Source organism: Fistularia commersonii, chromosome 17 (assembly GCF_037954325.1).
Source record: "Fistularia commersonii isolate RoL2024-O1a breed Wild chromosome 17, RoL_Fcom_v1.0, whole genome shotgun sequence".
Taxonomy (NCBI): Eukaryota; Metazoa; Chordata; class Actinopteri; order Syngnathiformes; family Fistulariidae; genus Fistularia; species Fistularia commersonii.
The window spans coordinates 5377184-5403112 of record NC_141300.1 but is presented as its reverse complement, the minus strand read 5'-3'; the positions used below and the strand labels follow the sequence as shown (position 1 = coordinate 5403112).

The following is a 25929-nucleotide window of genomic DNA, read 5'->3' as shown; positions in this document are numbered from 1 at the left end:
GTGGGTGTACAGAAGACTCAGAGAAGCGGCATGAGAGTCGAAGAAATACATGGAGCAGCTGGCGGGGCCTAAAAAGTCTATCGTCATGCAGGCTTGTTTTGAGGAGCAACACAGATAACTGAAGAGAAAGCGAGGGAAAAAAACACAAACGAAAGATGAAATTCTCACGGGTTGGGAAAACAGATACAGCGCCGATGTGCGTTCAGTGACATATTCACAGACATTTTTTTTTGCGTTCCGGCTCTTTTTTTTTTTTTTTTGCTTTCAAGACCATGCTTTCAGGCCACACCTGTTTGATCGAACAAGAGGGCAATACTTGCTGGAGCCATCGCGCAAGTCCACCCAGGGGTGTCACCAGCACAGGGGAAACAACACAAAACACAGACAAAGAGTAAAGCCACCGCACCTTAACACCTCCCACCACTATCGCGTTAAGAAGCAGAGACAAACACAGATGACGGGTTTAGATTCATGATTAAGGCACGACGGGAAACTTGGTGAGACAGGTTTGACTTGTCAGGGTTAACTCGTCCGGTTTCTGAGAACCCCCAAAACATAGCGTAAACCAGAAGACTAGAATGGGAGATACCTAATAATGTCTGAATGTTATAAGAACATAGGGACAAAACTAAAACCCGGGTATTTTGGTGACATTCAGATCACTGCAAATCATGCAGCAGGTGCAATATAGGTTCAGAATAATTTGAGGGTTTTCGGGACTTCTTTTAAACACCACAAGGTCAGTGTCCGCTTTTGGTCGTAGGTATGCAGATGCCTGCAAGCAAATCCGCAGATCTGTATACACAAACAGTTGTTGAAACGATACGCACCTTATTTATTAATAGTTGTCTGACAGCAAAAAATGTTTGTGGGCAAAAAGAAGAGAATTGTAATGGAGGTAAGTCAAAATACATTTCGCGCTTCAAATGTATTGTGTTAATTGATTCAACTTCTCTGTGAATCCAAAATGTGTATATGTTTGGTTTGCTGTCAGTCTCACAGATATAACGTGCAAGGGGAGGTCCTTTAAATTGCAATACGTTTGGTTCTCAAATTACTCTTTGACGTGCACAAAAAGGGATCCTAAAAAGAACATGGCGTCAACCAGCCTGGGTTGGTTCTCACACCACCCCGAAATATATAAAGCAATGGCTTCTCATCAGGACAACGACAGGAAAAGGGAAATCCCACGCCACCAAAATCATTTTCACTTATAGACATGATATTTCAAGTTGATGCAGACAGTGAACTGACTGTCAGCTTAACACAGATGAGCAGCAAGTGAGTTCTGAAGGATCCACAAAAAATCATGTATAACTATAAAATTAAGATTAATAGCAAGAACAACAATAAATCGATATTTAACTTTTTTTTTTCAAACTTTTTTTTTACTGCCTGAATAATGTAATTTATGTACATATACCACTGTATACGTTCTCTTCAACTGTTCTCACTGTTTTTGAGTATCATGGCAGTCGGTGACCTCTCACCTTCCTCATCCTCCTCCGTCCTGACAGCCTCTCTGGAGTACATGGCTCTCCGCAGGTTTTTTCGCTCCAGATCAGTCATGCTTGCAGCCACCGTCTCCTGAGGGCGACATGATGACAGTGGTTTGAATCTCACGAGAATACAACGCACCACAATCTGTACAGACATTGTGAAATTCCAGGCTGTATCCCCCCCTCTCATGAATGTTTTGTTGGCATGATCATCTGCAAAAGTTTGGAAGAAAAGGTTTCTTTTTATATTTCTTTTTTTCTCCTTTTTGCTGATACTTGTCTTCATACACGGTCAATTTCTCTACCAGTTTTTTCGCTGGTATTTCTAACTCCAGACAGCCGTTTGACCCAAATTTGACCCCAAAATATTTTCACAATTGCAAATTGTGAAAACAATGGGCATCGGTTTGAGTTCTCCAATAGTTAAATACCTTCTCAAACTCCTCGTCTTGTCGGTGCATGAGTGTTTTCCACTGCTCGAAAAGTTCAGGCTCAGAGTTCTGTATGTCCTTCAGGGTTCCTTCTGTCTGGCTTGTACCATCTTTCATGGCAATAATCTAATAACACACCAAACAGAGACACAACCACATTGAATTAATGTTCCTGAACATTATCAGAGAGTGAAAATCAATCTCCATAATTGGATTGTACGATCTTTAACATTATAACAGCTGTACAATAGACATTCCTTTTATTTTGGCCACGAAAGAGTAAGAAGTGTGTCATTCCAAAGTTTGTTCACACACTCACACAGGTCTTACCCAGTCTGCGTGCGGTAGGTACTGAAGCTTATGTGTAACCAAAACCACCGTCCTCTTCTCCTCTCTGAGGAGCTTGAGGATGCCATCTTGCATGAGATGGTCACTCAGGTGGATATCTAAGGCGGAAAATGGGTCGTCCTAGAGAAATATATACAGAGGAAGATAAACAACAGGAACACCACACTACTAAAAGATACCCTGCCTTGAAGTCAAACATGTTGGGCTAAAGTTCATCATGGCTGTTCTGGAGAGACTCAAGCTACATTGCTATAATAAAACAGTAAGCATTAGCTCTATTCTGTGAGACGGCATTATGTTTTCAAACCTTATTCATGCATGTTTACCTTTTATTACATTACATCATATTACATTAAAGTTATTTGGCAGACGCTTTTATCCAAAGCTACTTACAAAAAGTGCAATTCAGTCACAGAAGATCCGAAGTACCAGTATTCGGAAGTCAGAAGTGAGCACTCAACCAATCAGCCATCTCAGAACCATATACATACATACATACATTTCATCGTCAATCTTTTTTTTTTTTTTTCCGGGGGGGGGGGGTTGGGGGCTAAGTGTACAATCACATTGTACATAAAAGAGGGGAGGTTTTTGGTCAATTATCTATTCAATTAAATTAACTCACTAAGACAGTTGGATGTTACTTACTCCAATGTAGATAGTCCAAAAAGCCAGTTATCACACTTCCAAGACTACTGTTTTAATTTCTCAACTGAAACCTTACAATGTGGTTATTTCTGTATTCTTTAAATGCAAACATGCAGGTAATTGTCCAGACATTGAGCAGAGTGCTTTGGTTAAATAGGAAGGAGACACCGGTGCCATCTATGAATCCGATAGTGGGAGATATCCACTGAATTCATTTTCAGATTGAAGATATCTGACTCACCAGAAAGACTACATTTGTCTGCTGATACAAGGCTCTGGCCACACTGATCCGCTGTTTCTGTCCCCCAGAAAGGATAATTCCCTGCAACAGAGGGAGGAGTCTGATCATTTTTACAGGCCTCCGGTACAATAAGCGATAGTAGAACTATGGATCTGTTTCACTCATTAGGAGCTACGAAAACAAGTGAGATCATGCTTTGTTCATGAAGCTGGTGCAGAAACAAATGTGATATAACATTTACTATGCTAAACAAGGTCAGGCAAACTCTCTCACACACATATAACCGTTTAACCCTTGCTATGATCCTGCAAATTGATAAGTCGCAGTGGAAGCAATCTAGAAGGTAGGTAAAATCTAGAAGGTAAAAGGGCCACAAAGGGATTCGCTGGCATGGAGCTGCAATACTGACCCGCTCGCCGATCTCAGTCTGGTCCCCCTGTGGAAGGATGTCGATGTCAGGCTGGAGAGAGCAGGCTTCAATGACAGCTTTATATCTGGCGAGCAGTGAGAAAAATACAGATGAAGGAAAAATAACCAGCAAACTCAAACCCTGAAACTATAACTAATGACCTACATTACCTGAAACTGATTCTGAAATACTGGAAAAAAAATCAGCTGCCTCTGTCTTTTGGTTTCTGTCTGTAAGGGCTCGATCAGAGCTCAAACAGAAGGCAACGCATGCAAGTGAGTCTTATACTCCATTCCTTTTCATTTCAACATTTGTTTTGTTCTATTGTCCAAAAATTCCCAAGCATCACATACACTTTTCTGCAAATAAACAAAACAAGACCAGTTTTCAGGTATCCCGTTATATTTGGAAATTGGATGTTTGGCTGACTCCAGATGGAGACGCGTTGAAGCGTTTTTCGTGTTTCATTTAATCACACATTGTGCTGCGAATATTTGCGACTAATTCAAGCATGGGGTGGCCCGCAGCTGTTAGCTTGGTCAGTGAGCATGTTTATACTGTTGAAATGCTTTTATTTGTTGCCGTCCTTCTGTTGCGTCTATTTTACAGATTGCTATTCAAATATATAAGCTAAGTGGTTTCATTTCAGCAACTAAAGAGGCTATTGACCAAGAATTAACAGGAGTAAAGCAATTGACTTATATTCTCTTTTTAGTGTCCAAAAAAAAGGGCACCACTCCTCAGGGATTCTACTTTGGAAACATTACATCTGACATGAGGTCAGCGAGGGAAACGAGAGAGAGAGCACAGATGAGAGAGCATGCTGGGTGGGTAAACATTTCTATTTTGTCAAATGCCACCAGAGCGAAAATGTACCGCAAACCATAAAATGTCATTTCTGAAAAAAAATATCCATTAGATACAGGTCCACCATTTCCCCAAGCTTAAAGAAAGCATCTAACCTTCCAGAGGGACCACTTGTTTCTGATGATCGTGAGTTTGAACAATTATATTCGAGTGCTTTGACTGTTGTACCAGCAGAAACAAACACCATCTGCAAGGTCGAGACAAACCTTGACTCCAGGTGCGACGGCACCAGGAGTTTAGAAAAAACCAATAACGTGGTTCCTAAATGACTTGCCGACTCCATCAGTCATCAAACCGATCAATTTACTGCAACAGCCTTAAGGGACACAAAACCAATTGTCTCTATCGTTTCTTATAAAAGGACACGCACGTAGATTAATTGCTTTGCTATAACCGACAACATTGTCAAATTAAAGGAGAAGGACATACACAGACTTTATTTCGCTCAGCCTTCCAGGCACACTGTTTTTTTTTATCTATTCAAGAATGTGTGATACTCTTGCCTGATGTCGTGTCTGTTTTAATGAAGTATCTATTTCAAAACCAGCTGGTCTAGTTTTTGCACAATCACTAATGACAAAGAAGCAACTACAAATGATGAGAATTGAGGCACTGCACCCTCAGTCACCCAGGCTGGCATCAACAGACGGCAAGTCTTTCATACATCTCGCTTTTATTCATCTTTGAATGAACAGATGTTTTATATGTTATGAGTGTCAAGGACGAATAATGTGAAACCAAGATTACAAAAGTCAAACGACCAGCGCAGCCACTTGAGACGATGTTTTATCGGTGTGGTATCCTCACAGGAGTTTGCTCTGAATCACTATTAATCAATCATTAAGGACACTGCGGAACGACAATTTACGCACATTTCTGTCTTAAATTTATCTAAATATTGCTCATTTTTGTTTCCATTACCAACTAACTTCAAGGCTCTTTCACCAGAAAATACAAACCCTCTCAGCTATTAACGTTCATCTAACTCCTTTTCCACTGTTGACTTGAATAAAGAGTTTATATAGAGTGTTGCTATTGCTTTTGAAATCACATTGGTTGCAGTATCTCTAAATCAGACCCTACCTGACCCAACAGTCGGCACAGCTATTGGTTCAGGCCATGGTCATCTCCCGCCTGGACTACTGCAATTCCCTCCTAGCTGGACTACCTGCTTGTGCAATAAAACCACTGCAGATGGTACAGAATGCTGCAGCACGGTTGGTATTCACTCAACCCAATAGGGCTCATGTTACACCTCTGTTCATCCAGTTGCACTGGCTACCAGTAGCTGCCAGGATCGAGCACAAGGCCCTGACCCTGGCCTTCAAAACCACCTCAGGAACAGGTCCAGCATATCTGAACGAAATGGTAAGACCTTATGTTCCCGGCAGAGAGCTGCGTTCCTCTAGTACAAACCTACTGGCAGTACCTTCTGCTCGCTCTGAGTGATCTCAGGCAAAACTGTTCTCAGTTCTACGACCTCAGTGGTGGAACAAACTTCTGGAAGCAACAAGACAAGCATCATCTCTCTCAACCTTCAAGAAACAGGTAAAGACTTTTCTCTGCTTTCTCTGCTTGAGCTGCCCCAGATCAGGTTAGGCACCAAGTTAGGCTATGCAGTGTGTGTGTGTGTGTGTGTGTGTGTGTGTACGTATGTGTGCGTCTTTGTCTTAAAAAAAAAAATTAAAAAAAAACTAACTCCAGCTTACTGTTCCGTATATTTCCCGTGCATCTCGTATTTGCAAGTGTTATTTGCAGTGCTTATGTCCCCTATTGTAAGTCACTTTGGATAAAAGCGTCTGCCAAATGTAATGTAATGTAATAATGTAAAGTATCTTCCTACTCAACATTGCTTTTTGCAAAGAGGCAACATATGGTATGATCTAGTTGTGACAGATGGCACGGTGAACATTAAGATTTTCTAGCTCTTCTGTATATGAACTCACCTGGATTTGATCATGGGCATCTCAAAAGTGATGTTCTCCACCAATGTGGCGTTCAGCAGCCAGGGTTTCTGGGAAGCATATGCCACAGCACATCTCTTCCTGCCATAGATGGAAAACACAAAAACAAGTGTGTAAATGGGGTTAAAGATCTGTAAAGTTCACCTGGCTATGGCTTCCCAAGAAGGACTGAATCAATGGTACATGAATTAAGTAAAGCCTAGCAGGCTATCAAGAAATGTCAGAGATCCTCGAGCGAAGCATATTCGCCAAATAAATATATGGTCGAGAGATGCAGCCCGCTTTCCTTTCACAACATCTTTAATGGATTTCTCGATGATCGTGAGAACTGATGATTACTTCTGCTGACGATGGGATCCAGATGGGTGACTCACGCGCTCACCTGATTTCTCCATCGCCCGCTGTGTCTCTGTCTGTGGGACTGCAAAGAAAATAAACATTAACCTATTTATTGATGAATTATCATAAACAATACGGCTTCAAGGACAACCCATTTCTTAGATTTGTATCAAACATTACAGTATGTGCACATAAAACTGTATACACTCCTCTCACTATGCCACTCATGTCTCTCTGCAGCAAAACACAAACAGGCCAGCCACTTCCTTACATGAGGACATCTATCATTAGCCCTGATCTTATCAGTTCTAAAAAGGATACCACCCCACAAATATTTCTTCCTGATTCCATATCTTCTTACTGATAAGGGAATCGGCTTTAACCATTCAGACTCCGACGTTGTGAATTCCCAAATGGTTTTATCTCTCCGGCAAAGACTAATACATCAATGTAAGTTACTGTTTGTTTGTATCCGGATCATCTGGCATATGACTCTCACCCAAAGCCAGCCTATAATTATAAATGCAAACAGGGTGGTTGACTTGGGGAAAAAAAATTTCCGTGATCCTGCATGCACTGCACCTCCCAACTCCATGTTTATATGTTTATATTATGTGCTGGAGGGGTGGGGTTGAAAGAAAGTGCAATGAAAATAAATTTGCACTTCTGACCAGACTCCAGTGAGTGGCAACCCCCCGAGAGGGTCAGGTGACATCATGCACTTCGTGAAAGTCACTTACGAACGCAGTGCAGAGAAAAGGTGGTATTGTGTTGTAACAGTCAGCTTCCTCTCACTAACACATAACTATTATAACAGTAAATATTGTTTCTACATATGCTATGGATCAGAAATACTAAAACATCAAGTGTTGATTTAAATCTCTTTGCGGTGATAAGTACTTCTTTTAAATGGATAAGGGTTCCAGTGATTTGCGGGCCTTGACAGCTATATTAAATATAAATTATGTTTGATTTTTTAAGTTCCATATGTTTTTTTGAATGTAAATCAGGTTGTTTGCATAAATAATCACCTATATTGATCATGACCAATTAAAAATGGTAACACTGAGCCCTTTCAAATGCATGCACCGGACTTGGGAGCAACTAAAAAAGTTAAATCAGCTGTACTTTGTAGTTAAGTGGGCGTTTTGTTCACATTTAAAACTGTTACTCAATGTACTCTTGTTTCTACGGAAACACTCACTACCCAAAACATCATGCTATCAATAGATACAAACAGCAAAGACTTCTATGTGCTGTCAGTGACTGGTTAGACAGCAATGCAGGCATCGGCCCAGGGCAGGACAGCAGCTGTCAAATGCTGGTCTTGTGCCTTCCTGCCAAAAGCAGGGTGACATGGATGCATTAGTGTGTGTGTGTGTTTGTGTATATATGTGTTATAAAATTAGATTAGGGACAAAAGTTGTAGTCACAAAAAGGTATAATAGCTGCACACGGAGAGGCAATGTGCAATCTTAACCTCATTGAAGGGCATTGCACTGGGCAGTATTTGTGGTCTACAAATGCAATGCAATCCAAGCTCTAAATATTTTTAGACTCCTCTGGCCATACGGCCAGACCATGAAAAAGGGAGGAACGTTGTTCCTTGTGTGAAGTGACAAACACTAAAATGTGTTAATGTAGATTGAAAAAAAGAAGAAAAAAAAATCTAAACTTCTCACATTGGCCCAAACACAACAAGTTGTACAATCACATTGTTTGCTCCTTGATAATAGAAACTAGATAATATAAAACAGTTTTGACCATTTGATTTACGATTCTCTTTTTCGACAGATATTAAATGCTCCGATTCGTTATATCATGATGTTTTTAAGACCTCTGGCACTTTGACAACTTTGAGTGGATTTAGCTCATTTAACACTTTGAAATCCCGCAAAAGTCACGCTGCCACCCTGCAGCAGAGAAGATACAGAGTTCATTAAAATCTATGCAAGACATCATCTCAAACACCTCATGACACTGCACACATTAAAACGTGTCCACTCGATGTGTAAGGAGTGATCCTGCACACTCGGAGGCAGCACTACTAAAACGTACACTCTCTGGAACATGCGCATGGTGCCAGCGACTCATTTACACTGGTTGAGGTGGAAATGACTTTTTTATGTTTGTGCTTTTATTTACATGCAGGTCTCACCTTTCATCTCCCTCAGACTCCAGGACTGGCAGGCTTTAAAATAAGAGAGGAAAAGATATTTTCATTGTCAACAGGTAATTCAAATTGCTCCAAAGCACCTGTAATTGTTAAATAGTCAAAGCTGTTAAAATGACAAGATAGATTCGATGATAGAACAAGAACTCTAAGAAGACGAACTGACAAGATCAAACAAGTGTCCTCAATGGTTATGCCAGTTGTTTGCATTTTTACAAACTTGTTTAATGCCTCTCACGCACAAAATCACACACTCCATTCATATAAGAAATCCTGAAAGAATGCTTTATTCTGTGACTTTGCACAAGCTCAGTTGAGAAACAAGAGTTTTTTTAGGTTTAACATGTCACACCTTTTGTTAGGTGATGCTAATCATGACATTTAGGGAGGTCTGGTTTATTTACAACCATTTGCAGCTTTAAAATGGCAACCACTGAAGCAGAGATCTCAGCTGTTGGTAGATAAAATGTGACAGGCATTCAAGAAGCTCATGTCGCCCACACACTTACATGAGCATACTGTGCTAAATGAGAAACAATGAGAGATTTGATTGTTTATCAAAGCAGTTGAAGTGAAATCAATAATTTTGTTTTATTACACTGGGTCCAACATTCTCATCTCCAGCTCCATATTTATATTCCAGGATTCTGCCAGAGGAGTTTTGCACACTTTGCCTGAGACTTAGATCACCCCCTGGCTGAAACATGCAGCTTTAAGTCCTATCTGGAGAGGGGCACCTCAAACCCCATTCGTAGCACTTTGAATGGGAACTTCAGCTGTTGGGAGCATTAAATTTGTTAATTTAATCCGTTGACCAACTTTGATACGAAACTCCATCGAGACTGGAAACTACATGTTATGGGAAGGCTGAGCTTTCTAAGCTTAACGAGACTGCAGCATTATTCGATTCGAACATTTATGATGAAAAATTATTGGAATTGCCAGAGCCACAAACACACAAGCTTGTTGTTTCTCACTCTGAGTTCCAAGAACAGGAAAAGACGGATGCAAGGCTCTTTGTGCATATACATATTGTGTGGACTGCAAATTAAAATAAAAACAAAAAAAAGTAGGAAATCACGAAAAATGGTAAAGAACTAATGTAGTTGTAATGCAAAAATAGTCAGAAAATTGTGTATGAAATCTAAATTCTAAAATGAATATTTATCATTCCATATCTTTTCAGCATTTTATCAAGTGAATGATTAATGTTTTTTTCTCTACAAGGGAAGAACATTCAACATTCACTCAGTATTTTTAGACCGATGTTTGAGAGTTAGTCCGGTTTATTTGATGATTAGATACATTACTTTACGCAACGGCAATGTGAGAAAGTAAAACACATCAGGGTCAAAAGTTCTCCCAGCTGAATGGCACTATTATTTGGAAATGGATTGAACGTAGGGAGGAAATTGAGACACTACATGCTACCTTTTTCTTACCTCACAGAGTGAAAAGTATCACATCGCACCACATCATCCCCTAATGACACTTGAAAGATGAAGCTTCAATTGAAAGCCAAGTGGTTTTACTCTGCTGCTAACGCATCTATAAGTTAATGATGAAGGATCTGATAAATCAATTTTCCTATTTGAATTAGCCTTGGAGGAGATCTCCTCGACAGTTACAGACACCTTCAAGGACTCGAGGTCATTCCAAGAGGCTTACATGGGATTCACGGGTTTCTAACTCCAGCCTGGCGGAGCAATTTCCCACAGTTTCTCACAAAGTTTAAAAAACATAAACACCCGTCATTAACTTGAAACCCCAAAGGTGATGGTGACCATGCCTGATAATGACCCACTGTCTAAGCTTTTGACTGAATATCTTATTTCTACCCATCGGTTGTGTTACGTCGTGAGCTTTCTCACCCTTCCGCTAGCAGTTTGGATGTTATTGTTTATTACTTCAGTGGAAGTTACTTCAATTTATCAAGATGGGACGATCAAAATAGAAACCGTCATCAGCCTTAACACCTTAGAAGTCCCAGAGGTCCCTGCTTCATACCACTTTTGGAACGAAAAGAGCTGGAGAAGTACAAGGCAGCACGTGATGGGGGGAGTCACTAAACACATCAGCGACCCGTGAGCTGTTTTAGCCCGCTCTCAGACATTCTGCTGAATGAAAATAGTATCTAAATACATTCAATTCTTGATAAATGAAGATGACATTGGAATGGATTCAGAAACTATTCGTCTGAACAACTCGTGCTTTCAAGGTCAGGAGTTCATTTTAGTCAGCGCTCTCATATACATCAGCCATAAATAGCTTTAGGGCTTCTGAGCCCTCCAGTTTGCATTTTAGAGTGTGAAGTGCAATGAAGCAGTTGGAGTTGGGGTTGATAGTTCTTTGGCTTGATTGTTTTTTCAGGAAAAAAGTAGATTTCAAAATTTGATTTCAACATTCTTTCCCATTTGGCTTCCACCCCTGATCGTATGAATCTGAAGCCAAGACGTTTACTTTCTGTCATTCATATTAGAGTACATTTATTCAATGTGAAACAAGAAATTGCATGAGACAGGTCCTAAATTCCAGTAGTTCTGGGAACAAAACATCAGCATTATCACCTCACCGATGACTTACCAATAACCATTTAACAATTCTTTTCTTTAGCCATGCCATTTACAGTCAATTATATATTTGCTTCAGTGGACTCCTTTTCCTTAGACTTGTCATAAAGGATATTTACACAGATCCCAGCGCCATCTGTTTGATTTGATTAAATCCATAACAAAGCAGACCATTCCAGAAACAGATACATTTTTCTCGTCCCAACTAAGACACAGCACAACAGTGGTCAATAGAATGGAAACACCTCAACAAAATTGTCGTATTACTGTGTTGTATTACTTTAAGCAAGCAAAGCCTAAATGGTAAATCCTCAGCCTCTCGCTGAGAAACATTGCCTTGGCGCTCGGTCGCGCATAAGAGGGCAGAGCACCGTGTGCTTTCGGGCTCTGGAAATCAAGTAGGGTAAACTGAACGATTGTTGACAAATGGATCCTGCCAACATTACTATCTTGGGTTCGTGACAAGTTCTTCAGAGGTTGCGGATGCATTCTGGTGACTCCAGAGATTTGGAAGTGTGTTGAGAATCAGTTTCAGCAGTTCTGTTCAAATTTGCTCTCCTTCTTGATTTGCTTTAACTGAAAACCATAAATGGCTGACCCTCGATCTTCACCGGGAATTTGTCTCTCAGAGGTAACAAAGCCAAAAAAGAACAAGCGGAAGCTAACATGCGGTCCAAACAGTTAAAAGTAAACAAACCTGAAATTATTCTATGCAACAATCCCTGCAGGCGGTCCCTTTTAAAGAATACAGAGAGGACTCTAATCATATCATTTCCGGGACGATGAAAATCACAGCCATGAGGCGAGTTTTCATCAAGTTAAATATATAACAAGCCAATTCCGTTTGATTTTGATGATGCGTTATCAAAAATTACAGCTCAGATCACAGACAAACAAAGAGATATATGCACGTCTCCTTCCACCATCTGACTGTGACAATCAGTCCTCATCAGTAGAGAGGACTTGTAAGAGAGGACTTGCCGGCCTGATTTGAGTGCTCATTATTTAATCAGAGCGTGACAACACATAAATAAAAAGAATACATCTATCGCTGTTAGGTCAATCACTAGAACAGCTGTGATTCAGAGTGTCAAAGAGGATATAGTAGGGAAAGTTAACATGTGATTGATCAGGGCAGTCTGAGTCTCTATGGAGATCAATTCACTCCCAATTAACCTTTCAGCTCTGGACTCAATGTAAATCTAGGAAGAACTCTATAACATACATCACATCCGTTCTCCTGAGGGTGCACGTGTCACCTCCGTGAATAACAGGCCTCTGGGATGACACTTTATTGACATTGTTTAGTTCATGATCCTTAAAGGAGAGTAGATTGCTTTCAAATGTGCCCATCAGAGTACTTACATGTCTCTTAAACAGGTATAAAAATGATGGATTTACTTTGTTTCTGCCACTTTAAAAACAAATGAGCAAGCTTTTAATAACTACAATACTGTCCATTTAAAGGCTGAAAGAAATACAGCTTTTGAATGCAGTTCAATGTGATCAGAAGAAAGAGAACATTGAAACAAAATAAATGATTTGATAGCCTGTCCGCAAATTATCCGTTTTATAATCATTTTGCTCAGATTTTTGCAAGATTACACAATAAAACTGAGAACTGACCTGTTCCAGGTGACTATTCCTGACACTCTTTGCATTTCTCCCAATGCTGCCAGCAACAAGGAGGATTTTCCACATCCCACTTGGCCTACAATCATAGTCAGCTTACCTGATGGAGAGACGGACAATTATTCTGCCAGTGTGCCGGTCGAGACAAAATAGAAACTTGAAAAAAAAGCAAGTAAAGAATTCTACATCACACATGAGTGAAAATGCTCACCAAAGGGAATTTTGATATCGACATTTGAGAGAGTTGGTGGTCCATCACTCCAGGTGAAATAACCACTACTTATCTAAAGAAAGACAGACGGTCAAATGGCAAATGCATTATTAGTCGATTTATGCCTATTAAGACACATGTTGGGCAATGAGTGGCTTCTAAAGAAACAAAATGGCATTTTGCCATCGGCAGTTGAGTCAAAGGGTTATATTTGGACCCTGCATGATAATCTAGACAAAATTAATTGAGGGGAAAAAGTCTAATTCCTTGAGGGTGACACTAATGTTCCTTCACTTTCTGACCTACATGGAGTACATCTTATCTTGATGTGTCATGATTTATTTCGTCTGTCACATAAAATACACGAACCAAACGGAAATCACTTACTTTAATGAAAAAACTTAAATTTAGAAGAAAAATAAAGGGTTATCTGCCCACAGGCCTGCCAGTGACTCAGTTACAGTCACTAACCCAAAAAAAAAAAACAATTTCCTAAAAAAAAAAAAAAAAAAAGGTGAAAAAAATTGCACTTGTTGATTCACCTTGATACAAATGTCTTGGTCAACAATCTGGGAAGGCCCGTCGGCCCCTAGGTTTCCCTGTGAGCTGTAATTGTTCCAGTCATCCCTCGGGGGGCGCTTCCGGTTCACCACCTTCAAGGGCTGGAAGAGCCGGGATAAAGAGGACGAGGATGAAGGGAGAGGTTTACAGGACGACTACGGGGGAGGTAAGTCAACAAGCAGGGATGAAGGAAACAACATTCAGGGATTCAGGGCAGCATGAGTTACAGAGAGACAGATTTAGTCCACTTTGTTGCCGAATCAACCCAACACAGACAAGCGTGTGTGTGTGAGTGTGCACGTGTGTGTGTTGTTGTTGCACATGTACGTGTGCGTGCATGTGTACGAGTGCACTTACCACAGCCTGATACCTATTTTGATTGTGATTGCTAGAGCCAGAGCTGACTGTTACTCTGGGCTCCTGCTCATCTCCAATCTCATCACTCGAGAAAAACTCACTGAGCTTCTGAACACTGAGGAGATAACAATAGGGAAAAGTGGAAAATGGGATTAAATATGGAATATAAATATTTGAACAACACCACAGTAGTCTGGCCATTTCAGTGGGCCATTAAAAGCAAGTCTTTGCATGTGCATTGATGCAGACGACGGCGTCATTAATGCAGTAAAACCGAGAAAGAACTTTTACTTCGCTGCCACAGTCAAATCGAGTACTCGTCTTCTATTTCACATTCCAGCGTTGAAGAAAATGCTTTTCATTGTTTACAAATGTAAACTGAATCAAATTTCTGGGAAACTTTATTGACACGTGTTTATATGTGCATTACAGTCACTGCGGTATTTACTTTTGTCATTTACCTTTTATGTTCTGGAAACTGGAAGTTTACAAATGTTGTGTAACTTACTAAAGAGGTAGCAAAACAGAAAAAAACAAAACACTTTTCATTGTTTACAAATGTAACCGAAATCAAATTACCTAGAAACTTGTATTTATATGAGCAATACGGTCAGCGAAACAAAAAAAAACAAAACACGCGATCTTACAAAAGTTGTTCATAGTTAACAAGAAAAAAAAAGTTTCATTTTGAAAGCCAGCTGTTTTTGCACAGTTAGCTAGATGCTAATTCAAAACATCCCTTACATTTCTACATTCATGGGGTATTTGAATATTAAATCGATTCCAATATTTTCAATGCGTTGCATGCGTTGAATTGAAAAGTTGAACAAATACTAATTTCCAGTATATAAAAGATACAGACATCATAAAGAGTCATGGTTTCTAAGGGGTTCCACACAATGAAAATATAATCTTTCATGCCTCTCCAGTGCCAAAGGTGCAGACTTCTTTCTCAGTGTGGCCTTTTTCTCTGCAACTGCAAAAGTGTGTCAGTTCAGAAAATCTAATTATAGGTATCTTACAGGATGACAGCCTGTTTCCAGATTGGGGGAATGTTCTTAGAGCTTTCAGTTGGAAGAGATGGTATCGAAAGCCCTGAAATTGTACAGGCGGCGATCTATAAGCAACCAGGGACTTCATCGATTTAGCTCGCAAATTCCCCCCAAATTAGTAGGATAGAACCGACGCCCGGTGATTACCTGTCTAATAACAATCTTCTCACTTTTATTTTGACCAAATGCACTTGAGAGGCAGAAAAACTGACCAAGAATTTCATTTAAAATGTACAAGCACCAAGAGCTCTGATTGAAAAATGCAATAATTAAATTAAGAAAAATAAGTTCTGCAATATATAATGCAAAACATCCTGACAATTGGGTGAGGTGATTCCCCCACCCTTATGGAACCTCATCAATTTAAGCAGGTCCTCTATTTCTTTAAATAATACATGTGATGAAATAGAATAATATTATTAAACCTCGACATGATAAAAGGGCAGTGCATTTGACCTGGATGGCTAGAAGAAAAAAATATTAACGCAACAGGACAACAGCACCACAGCTGGTTAATCACAGCGGAATTCCCGGCTGATTAGCTGTATGTTATTTCAGTCGATGGAATAAACTGTACACTCTGTGTACTCTGTCTGTTCACTGTCACAGATCAGCGTTCCAGAGGATGAATCACTTTTTTTGCATGAACAACCGCTGCACCAGTAATGCAGTTGATCCAAACACAACACAAAAGATCAAGCGCTTCATCTAGGTATTTCCTTTCATATATCTGCATGAATCCCCTATATTGCTGATTTCTGACCTTTTCTAAACAAACAAGTCTCTGAACAAAGAAGTCACTACAAGCATTTGCAAAGGCTGCTGAACCTGGTGTATTTTGGTATGGTGAGTTTCTTTAGCCTTAAAAACCCAAATTATATTATTGCATTTTTCTTCATCCATCATCTGCCGCTTATCCTGCCCTTAGGACGCCTATCCAAGCTGTCTTGTCAGACGATCACAGGGACACATATAGTCTGGGCAATTTTTTCCAGTCAACCTTTTTGGACTGTTGGAGCACATCGGAGAACCCAAAAAACCCACAGACACATGCAAACATGTATGTAACCAGGTTCATTCTTGTGTGAGGCCGTTTCGCTAACCACTGCGCCATCGTGCTGCCCGGGAGTTGTTTTTTTTATTTTGAGATTTTGCAGAATTCCTTTATATTTGCCTGCATGGAAAATGGCTTTTTTTCTGTTTGCTTCATTCATCACCAATTATCTATGACCGCCGTGCATGTGGGAGAGGAAAACTCAAATGGCAAACTCTTTCACTTCCATCCCATAACTTAATTACTTCAATCTATTATATCACTTGGATGCTGAATTTACAGGCTGCGATGGCTCTGTATTTAACATCCCGCTTGTAGCAGGATGTTCTCGCTGACATAACCCAACATAACAATTCACCTTAAAAGGTAATTGAAGAGAATCAATCCTAACATGTAAATCTGGATATCTGGACAGTCTAATACTCTTATTTGTTTTTTATTTTTTTTAGCGCCTCACCTGACAAGAGCCTTGACAGTGGACCGGACAACGCTGGAGAGCAGGAAGAGCGGGGTGACCAGGATGTGAAAAAGGGAGAGAGAGGCGAAGGCGACAGCTGGGGTCAGGTCTGCGTCCTTCGAGATGTGGACATGAACCACAAATGTCTGCAGGATGTAAGGAGGGACAGATCACTTGAGGTCACTGTTACTTTACTGAATTTGACGGCCCACGGGGCACATCCGTCCCATTTTGCTTTTTTATCCGGCCCGCCAAACTATTTTCTTTGAATGTTTTAATAAGTATTTTCAATCAATACTGAATTTAACCACTCCTTATTTTTTTCTGTTGTTTAATTTTGGATGGACGATCACATACAAAATAATGTTGGGACATTTATATGATTTTAAAGTTGAAATAAAATGCCCCCAAAAAAAAATTAATTTTCATTTTGTTCAATTTACATGATACCCAGTTGGCCCGTGTATAAAAATGAAATAAGAAATGTGACCCACCAGCCAAAATAATTGCCCACCTCTACTGTAAAGCCTTTCCAGGACACAATCACACTGAAGACAAACAGAAAGTCAGTGTGTCAACATGCTTGAGCTGTAACTTCTACAGTTTGAAAATTAATTGAAAGATTATTTGTTGGTCTGAATTTGTCCTATCAAGTAGTACTCCTTGGTATTTTTCTTGGTACCTGATTTTTTACCACTCAAAGTTACAACCATCCAGAAGCTCGACCAATGCAGGTGGGATATAGTGTGGTCCTGTCAGTGAGTCTTGTCAAATGTCAGTGAATGTCTCACACTCAGACTTCAGGACGCCGTCTCTGCACATTTGGGAGGTCTAACACGATGCAGTCGGATTATGTTTAGAGGTAAACAGACTGGGGAGGACACACTCCTTCACTTACCGTTAACACAGCCGCTATGGGAATGGCTGCATTCATGAAGACTGAAAGGCAGAAAAGAAGACCACAGGAGAGGGTGTGAAACCCCAAAATGCCTTTGCACAGTATAAAAACAGGATGCTAACAGCAACTATTTCTGGCCCTTGTGTGCATTTTTGAGAGATCATCTGCACAGGAAGAAGCCATCTATCTAATCTGTTATTGTGTATAGCCACCACACAGTTAAAGGGTAATTTACATTAGGTAGAAATACACAGTTTATGTCATATCAATATGGTTAATTTGTCAATTTTCAGACTATCCTACTGTACTCAATTTCTGCTTAGGCTCCCATGTCTAGAATCCACCCATTTTTAATATAATGGGTCCTATGATGACAATTTGGTCCCGGTTGCTTTTTCATGGCATTTTCACATTCCATTCATGTCATAAAAAGGTCCACTGGAAAGACTGCAGTTGAACCCGATGTTAATATTTCAGTAATTGATTTTAGACCGGAGACATTCTGTTAATAAATCCAGCAACCTCTAATCTAGGAAGATAAGGGTAATGTTCTTCAGAGAGCAGAAATGTGTTCCTTAAAGAAATCAGACGCATGGACATTAATATCTAAGTTCTCCTTACGTCAAGGATTTTTATTCCTAAGACTCTCCAAATAAAATGCAACATAGCAGTTTTCCACCATTTCTTTTTACCATTTTGAAATATAAAATGTGTAAAGTGTAAAGTTTCAAGTGCCCTACTGGATATGGATGTGTAAAGAGCAAATGCCTGGAGGCTGGTGAGCTCTTTGCCTCGGGTCTCTTCCACGCTGTCACAAAAGATGTGCTCCCAGGCGTAAAGTTTCAGGAGTTTAATGCCTCGCAACAGCTCATTGGTCTTTTTAAGACGCTCACTGGAGTATTCCTGTAAGAAGGAAGGGAGATGCAAACAACCATGACATCCAGGACAGCTAAATTATAAAAGGTACATCCTTGGCCAACACAATAACCTCTATTATATCGGTGCATTACATGTTATGAAGTGCCACTATACTGTACTGAATAGAAAACTAGAATATTACGTCATGCCACTCTTCTTGTTCAATGGTGGTTTTCTAGTAGTCGTCGCTAACCAAGAGCCTCGAGGCAAGATGACCATAATTACATGAGACCCTTGGAAGTGTGAATCCTTGTAAGAAATACAGTATACTCTGTGTGTGTGTGTGTGTGTGTGTGTGTGTGTGTGTGTGTGTGAACAAATACAAGGATGATCAAGTTATGTATGAGCCAATAGGCCATGTTGTTTATGTTGCAAACACTGAATAAGATGTTTACATTTAATTTTACCAATTGATTTGGGGCTTGACTGTTTCAGATTGATCTAAATGTCTATGTGTTTACAATAAGATAAGATAAGATAAGATAAGATAAGATAAGATAAGATAAGATAAGATAAGATAAGATAAGATAAGATAAGATGGACCTTATTGATCCCCATAAGGGATATCCCTTTGTCACAGCAATGTAACTGTTATAATGTCAAAAAAGGAAATACATATAAATATGAAAATAAATATAAATAGAAAGGCAGAAGACAAGATAGCAAGACAAAAAAAAAAAAAATCACAAATAAAGCAGACAACAAACAATGACAACATCAGGGATAACAATGGGCAACATCAAGGAACACAGCAAGTGAAAAATACACAACTACAGGTAAACAACGATATAAATAGAGTGACAAAAGTAAATAGCAATGAATAAAATAAATAAACAAAAATAGGCCGAAAGTGTGCGGGGTGGGACAAACAAGAGTAAGAGAGACAGCAGAGTTAGGACATGATGTGAATGAGTGAGGTAGTGAAGGGTGGTGAGATTTAGGAATTGTGGAAGAGTTGTGTGCCGTCCAGACTGTACAAAAGCAGTCTGGACGGCAATCAGTCACCTCGATTCTAAATGATGACACACTGTAGCTAGATGTAAGTTTCTTATGCTGCTGATTGATGCCTTGAATAATTGGATCATATGCAACAAACATACAAGTTAACATCGTCCTTGAGGCTAGATTAAAACAAATGAGTGCTATGACTACCATTCATGGTATCAATAGTATCTGTGTTTACTCTGTTTTGACTGGTTCAAATGGTTGAACTGAAAAGGGTCAGCTGCAAACAGTGAAACAGCCTGACATTGCCATTCTTAAATTTAGTGTGAGGGGTAAAGCACAATGACATTTGACTGTTCAGGATATCTGTAAAAGGAAAACAGATGAAAGACTGACCAGCGTGCTCTTTTGTGTTTGGGATAACTTTGTGGCCACAAAATATTGAACAGGAGCTAATACAGCAATGACGGTTGCTCCAATCAAGGCACTTATTCCCAAGAGGTAGTAGAGCAGGATCACTCCCACAATAATCTGGAAGTGAAAGATAGATAGAGAGAGAATCACTAAACCGGACATCAAACCTGTTTAAAACAAGAAATATGACGTTTCCGAAGAGGCTTAGCTCCTCGGCGGCATCATTTAAAGAAAAATCTGCAGCCATGGTAATGAGGCTTTGGGCTTCATTCTTACATCAGCTGGCAAACGTAAGCACAATGACACAATTGCGTCCATATTATGGGGGTTAAGAACAAGTGTGCACTGAAACATAAGTAATGGAAGCAGTGACATTGATCTTATTCAGCAAAACAAATGACAGTAACAGCAGGAGTAGGATGTGCACACATTTAAAAATGAAAGTAAATGCAAAGTGACATACTTATGGATTGAGAATTCATATATTGACCTTTAGTGAGATTTTGAATAAAGAGCAGTGGATGCATTTATGAGAAACCATCATCTTCCATGTCAACCCCACTGGGCTCCATTGAAATTCAATCAATATGAGTCAGACTTCCACCTGTCCTTGGTTTGCTTCCAGCCATCTGCTGTCTGTGGCATCCCACTGAACCCTGCATTCTGAAATCCCCAGTGCGCACAGAACCAGAGATAGATGTGACATTTCACTCTCACTATCCCCCTTCCCCTTCATCCATCATGAGAAAAAGATGCCATTTGGGGACAAGATGAGTGATGGCTGAAAGAAAGGTGGGAGGTGATCGTCTTTCCTTTTTAACAACTCTATAACATTGACACGTTTTCCAGCAACCAATGATTGTGATTCATTGGTAACCTAGAGACGTGGCCAGCACTGCTGATACATTGTTTTACAGCAAACACCCCCTAACACATTTTTTCAAAGACATCAACCGCGTGGTGTTACAGTGTCTCAAAACGAATGATAGACACTAAAATCACCCCCTACAAGAAATCAAACCTGCTTTTTTTTATCATTATTTAAAGCCTTAATAGGCTTGTTAATCAATAGATCAATGGTCAGGAAATCAGCTAATTCAGGCCATTTTTGTTAGGCAGGTCATCCCTAAGGTGAAAAAAATCTAAAACCCAATACATCTTAACAGCATTCAATATTTAATCAGTCTGGCCTTTAACAGAAATATAAATGTAAACACAATTCACAACTATTGTTTGCACTGAAGAATGAAAACCATATAAGTCAGGTATATAAAAGTAACATAAAAGCCTATCAAGTATGCAGAGAACAATTACCTGCGAGGGATTAATAGCGATTGAAAAAAACGTAATGTATACTGTATATATAATGTTTATATCAGATCAGTAACAAAAGCGTATGAGGGGCTGAAATTGTATTGAAACAGTGCAAGCATGAACGGTCATGAAGCAGAACTTCGCCTTCACATCAAATGAATGATTTAATGGCATGTGGTTTGGTTGACGCTTCGCCGGTCAAGTGTTACATCGGCATGTTTTCCCAGTGGCAGGAACATGATGACATACCTGATGATCCTCAGAATCCCAAAAATACTTAGCAGTCATGATTAAAAGCAACATAGTGAGGCAGAACCTCTTGGCTGCATTGATCGGAAGGCATGTTCCATTGGTTGACCTACAGTTTGGACCGATCTCAAGACAAATACTTGATCCTGTCTAAGGGATGTTTTGAACTATCTAAAATTCTCTGGTTGTTCAAGACGACAGTTCATTATCTGTTGATAGATCTTAGAAGGTTATGTGGGTGGAGCTGATTTATTGATATATTCTCCTGCTGTCATGGGAAATGAGCATGAGCAACAACAATCCGTCTTAAATTGTCCTCACATAATGTCAGGTTCAACCGTCAGGTCAGGAGATACACCAACCCATGCAAAAAAAATAAATTAGTATGTATCCTTTAATATAGTTCACACTATAATATGTATTACGCTGACAAAGTTTACAACATCTGTACTTCACAAAAGCTCATGCCATTTTCTAGATAGGTCTCATTGTCAGTTTAAGAATTGAATTGGAATCAAAAGGATTTTTTTTGGTTTTCAAGCAACATTTAATATACGCAATGTTTTTATGCTGCTGCTAGTACTTTCTTACATGCATATTTATGCGGCTCCAAAGAATTATATAGAAGCGATGCATCCACATCTTTTAGATTGTCAAATATTATTTCCTCAGTTCTCAGAGTTTTACTGCATTTGTCAGAGCTGGCCTTCTACTGCTTCCCGCAAATCCAATGCGGTTATTACACACATATAATTACGAATGACTTCTGCAAGCTTGTTGCAAAAAAGACCTCAGCTCATCCATAAAAAAAAACCTGCTAGACTGTTTTTGCAGCGTGTGCAGTAAATACACTTTGGCCAAAGCTCTTGTTTAGGTAATTGGTTACTTAATCTTGTTTAACATTGACTGATTATTTCTGAATTCCTTTTGGAACCACAATGCTGGCCTTTGAAATACAAGCCCCATCGAGCTCTGTCAGTGATGGATTCTTTGCCTGCCTCTGTGTAACTTCCCCCAAGCTCCTCTGTAAGCTCTGCAACCCCCACATCCAGCATTGCTGCTGCCCACAATGCACCATTTCCAGCCTCAGAATCACTTTCAAGGGAAAATATGTTCCCCTCAACATTCCCAAGTCTTCTTCTATATGTCTGAATTTGTGTCCAAAAGTATATTCAGCATTTTGTGTCACTGTAGCCTCTTTCAAATAAGTAACCTTTGCCAGAAATGTTTCAGCAATTCCCCTGGAGGTTAAGATTAATTGAAAGTGCTTTTACATTGAAACAAGGGCAATTTCTTGCCTCTCAGTAAATTGCAAGGAAAAATGATTGGAAGCGGTATCTACATTCAAAGTCTTAGAGTTTTTATTTTACAGTGATTAATTGATAAGCTTAAGCAAATCCCTGGAGTCCGCTAAAGCTTTCAGAGAGGGACAGGCAACAAACAAAAATTGAAAAATATCTAATTGCAATCTCAAGGGTTTGTTGCAAGTTTATTTAATGCTGGTATTTATATCGAGTAAGTCTTGATGCCTTTTTGGCACCTGGTTTCAGGCTTGGAGCTGAATAAAAGATCCAACACGTGGCATATACGGGCTCTAAATTATAAAAAACATCTTTTTGCGCAATCATTTGCACATCAGGCAAATGGGTCAGAGGTACCATAATTACTTCTGTAAAACAAGAGTAAGAAAATGCACACTTGGCAAAAAGAACCAATATAATGAAAGGGATTTTCAAAAACGGAAGGTGACCAATCTATGTTGGTTACTTCCACGACATTATGACAAAATACTCACCTGTACCGGCATGGCCCACAGGTTAGGACAGAGGAAGAAGAACCACATGAGCTGGTTGGTATCAATGGCAACCAGGTTGCAAATCTGAGCCACAGTGAGCTCGCCCATCGACATGTTGGACGTGCACAAGCGCATGATTTTGTTGTATATCTTTGTCTGGAAGAAAAGTCAGAACGGGGTTGAAAGGGGAAAACTTTTACAACCTTTACCTGAGAAAACAAACTTGCTTCATGGGGAATAAAATCCAAAGACCTTGCCATACCTGTATGGCCCCTCGCAGGTTGATGCCTGTTTCGATGGCCACATAATAGGAGGCTTGCAGAAAGGTCCTCTGCAGGAGCAGAGCAAAGAAGAGCAGCACAGCCAGAACGTAAGCATTCTCTAGAAACTCCTTGGAGGAAATGAAATAGATCCCCAATAACCTCATCTGGAAGCACAGAAAGAGCCAGAAACGAAGGATTAGGAAATCGACAGTCGTGTTCTCGAAGCCGCATCAATAGCGTCAGTCAAACAGATTGAAGTCAGTAAGGCTGAACTGGACTTGCAGAGCAAGACCTTCTATTTTACTCTACTATTTATTTTCCCGCAGGTACCACGATGGTGATTGAAGCCTTACCCAGTGAAGGGAGCATCTAATTGGTATCTGGAATGAGATTTGAGCTGAGGAAATTAAACACATGCTGCTTCGCTAAAGGGAATGGATACAGGGAATCCCCAAAGGAGGAGCTCATTCTGCACCTGTTTTAAAATCGTGATCCCCGTATTGAAAAAGAATGAGTGAATACAAGCGAGCTTCAATTTCACATCACTCTTTGCCCGTGTCGTGGTCTCGACTTCAATGAATTCGACTCAAATTTCCCCAGTGGGGATCAAAAACTACGATTTTATCTCATCTTATCTTAACCCTTAACCCCCAATCATATAACCAAAACCATAAATGCAAGCATAATCATAGATGAGAAATTCTTTTCCAGTCCCTCGTCCTACCCTGAAAACACAGTGAACCTACAGTATGTAGAAGCACAATGTATTTTTTCATTCTCTCAACTTCTTCTTGCCCAAATTTCCTCAAATGGTCAACTTCAGTCAGGATACACAGTTAAAAAATATATAGATTTTCTTAGTGCTCTTTGTAAAAAGGACTTTTTCATCATTTTCCAACAAACCTCCCAAGACACAGAAATATAATTAAACATTTATTTTTACACAACAATGCCTGAGAGGTCGTCTGAAACGGCAGTCTCCTCTTTATGAAGTCTGAGAAAGTGAGACAGCTCCTGCTGCTCTGAGTTTCATTAATACTTTACAAGTCTTAAATTAGCAGCCGTGAGAGCAGGTGTGCCAGGGAGATACAGTTTCACAAATGTCTCAAGCTGTAACTGTGACCTTTGAGAATCAGGAGGAGGCCAGGTGACATCGCTGTCATGTCTGGAGAGGCGTATGTCTTTTTCGAAATGTTCTCTGAGGTTTATAACCAGCTCAGGTAGCATCTTATTGTAATTCTGTTAAGCAATCTAGCAAATCTCTTGACCCTCCAGACTCCCGTAGACTCACGCCTTCTCTTATCTACCTACGACAGATAAGAAAAGCCGATGCTGACATTTGGGCTTTCACGCTGTCAATTCCAAATACAATTTGTCAATTACAAGGGTTTGTTATTCATCACAGTTTGACTTCCAAAGTCCTGTATGGCTCGAAATAACAAATGTCATAAATAATTCACCAGTTTAAAAAAGTGGCAGAAAGTGCTATGATTGTTTGCCCCCGTGAGAAGATAATTTATTATATTAAGTAAGCCCAAGCAGGGATTAATGTATAAATCAATAAATAACCCATTGAATGATAAAGGTTTAAATGTAAGAAAATTGCTTTTTGTTTCCCATCTTGCTATCATTGAGCAAAAACTCAAAATAAATCAGTATAAATAAAACAAGTAACTTGCTCAGAGTTACATTTAGTTTCACCCTATTTATATTATATATAAAAGATATTATTTAATTGTTTCTGAGTGGCAAGAATAGCCCTACCAAGGCTCCTTACCGGGGGCTGGATGGTGCGATTGGCCTTTGTGATGTGGTGGACAATACCAGAGATGCAGAGAGGACCTGCAAAGCCCAGGAGGTCGGCTAGAAAGCGGAATGTGATGCTGAGAATTAGAGGTCTGCCGAAAGCTTTCCTCAAAGCCTGCCAGATCCACTTGGGGCCCTGTGGCGGTGCAGCCTGAGGCCTCTAGGAAGATTGGAGAAAAAGAACAAACAGCTAAAATGAGTAAGGTAATGAAAAAACATATTAGAAAGCGAAATGTTTGTACCCGCAAACACTAGGGGTTAGTCCCAAAGCAAGTTAAATACAATTAAAAACAAATTATGCTGCATTTTTCATGAGCATAATGACATTGCTATCGAGGCAACTGTATAAACCAGGGTTCAATTTGATGGATCTTTCCCGAGGGAATAGTGAACCTTGACTTCCCTCGAAGACATTTCACCAGTCATCCGAGAGGCTTTTTCAGTTTGAACTGAAGAAATTTAAGTCCCGTTGCCACAGAAAAGGCTTTGACAAGAATAAACCATGTCTGAGATG

The 25929-nt window shown here is 39.8% G+C and overlaps 1 protein-coding gene and 1 long non-coding RNA gene across 7 annotated transcripts in view; one reads left to right on the top strand and one right to left on the bottom strand.

Moving 5' to 3' along the window:
* Nucleotides 1–25929, bottom strand: part of abcc8 (ATP-binding cassette, sub-family C (CFTR/MRP), member 8) — a 56833-nt gene that overhangs the window by 14750 nt on the left and 16154 nt on the right. The window contains exons 6-25 of one of the 5 annotated variants that reach the window (XM_086162627.1): nucleotides 25387–25575; nucleotides 23609–23773; nucleotides 23347–23502; nucleotides 19971–20105; nucleotides 18452–18614; nucleotides 17712–17752; nucleotides 16814–16959; nucleotides 14251–14365; nucleotides 13875–14048; nucleotides 13333–13405; nucleotides 13116–13221; nucleotides 8905–8937; nucleotides 6790–6828; nucleotides 6390–6488; nucleotides 3577–3661; nucleotides 3168–3248; nucleotides 2261–2398; nucleotides 1931–2056; nucleotides 1492–1587; nucleotides 290–356 (exon numbers count right to left, since the gene is read on the bottom strand). In XM_086162627.1, coding sequence (XP_086018753.1) covers nucleotides 290–356; nucleotides 1492–1587; nucleotides 1931–2056; nucleotides 2261–2398; nucleotides 3168–3248; nucleotides 3577–3661; nucleotides 6390–6488; nucleotides 6790–6828; nucleotides 8905–8937; nucleotides 13116–13221; nucleotides 13333–13405; nucleotides 13875–14048; nucleotides 14251–14365; nucleotides 16814–16959; nucleotides 17712–17752; nucleotides 18452–18614; nucleotides 19971–20105; nucleotides 23347–23502; nucleotides 23609–23773; nucleotides 25387–25575 — 2227 coding nt within the window. Of the gene's footprint in view, nucleotides 1–289; nucleotides 357–1490; nucleotides 1588–1930; nucleotides 2057–2260; nucleotides 2399–3167; nucleotides 3249–3576; nucleotides 3662–6389; nucleotides 6489–6789; nucleotides 6829–8904; nucleotides 8938–13115; nucleotides 13222–13332; nucleotides 13406–13874; nucleotides 14049–14250; nucleotides 14366–16813; nucleotides 16960–17711; nucleotides 17753–18451; nucleotides 18615–19970; nucleotides 20106–23346; nucleotides 23503–23608; nucleotides 23774–25386; nucleotides 25576–25929 lie in introns of all 5 variants that reach the window. The other 4 variants (XM_086162630.1, XM_086162632.1, XM_086162631.1 and 1 more) reach the window with 4 other exon arrangements.
* LOC147224857 (uncharacterized) lies at nucleotides 5734–16344 on the top strand. 2 transcript variants are annotated; one of them, XR_015107338.1, is made up of 7 exons: nucleotides 5734–5811; nucleotides 5915–5991; nucleotides 8898–8978; nucleotides 13910–14059; nucleotides 15912–16014; nucleotides 16084–16148; nucleotides 16231–16344. It is a non-coding gene; the product is annotated as an uncharacterized LOC147224857 (long non-coding RNA). The 2 variants fall into 2 exon arrangements; XR_015107337.1 differs by lacking the exons at nucleotides 5734–5811; nucleotides 15912–16014; nucleotides 16084–16148; nucleotides 16231–16344 and having other exon boundaries at nucleotides 5969–5991; nucleotides 13926–13980.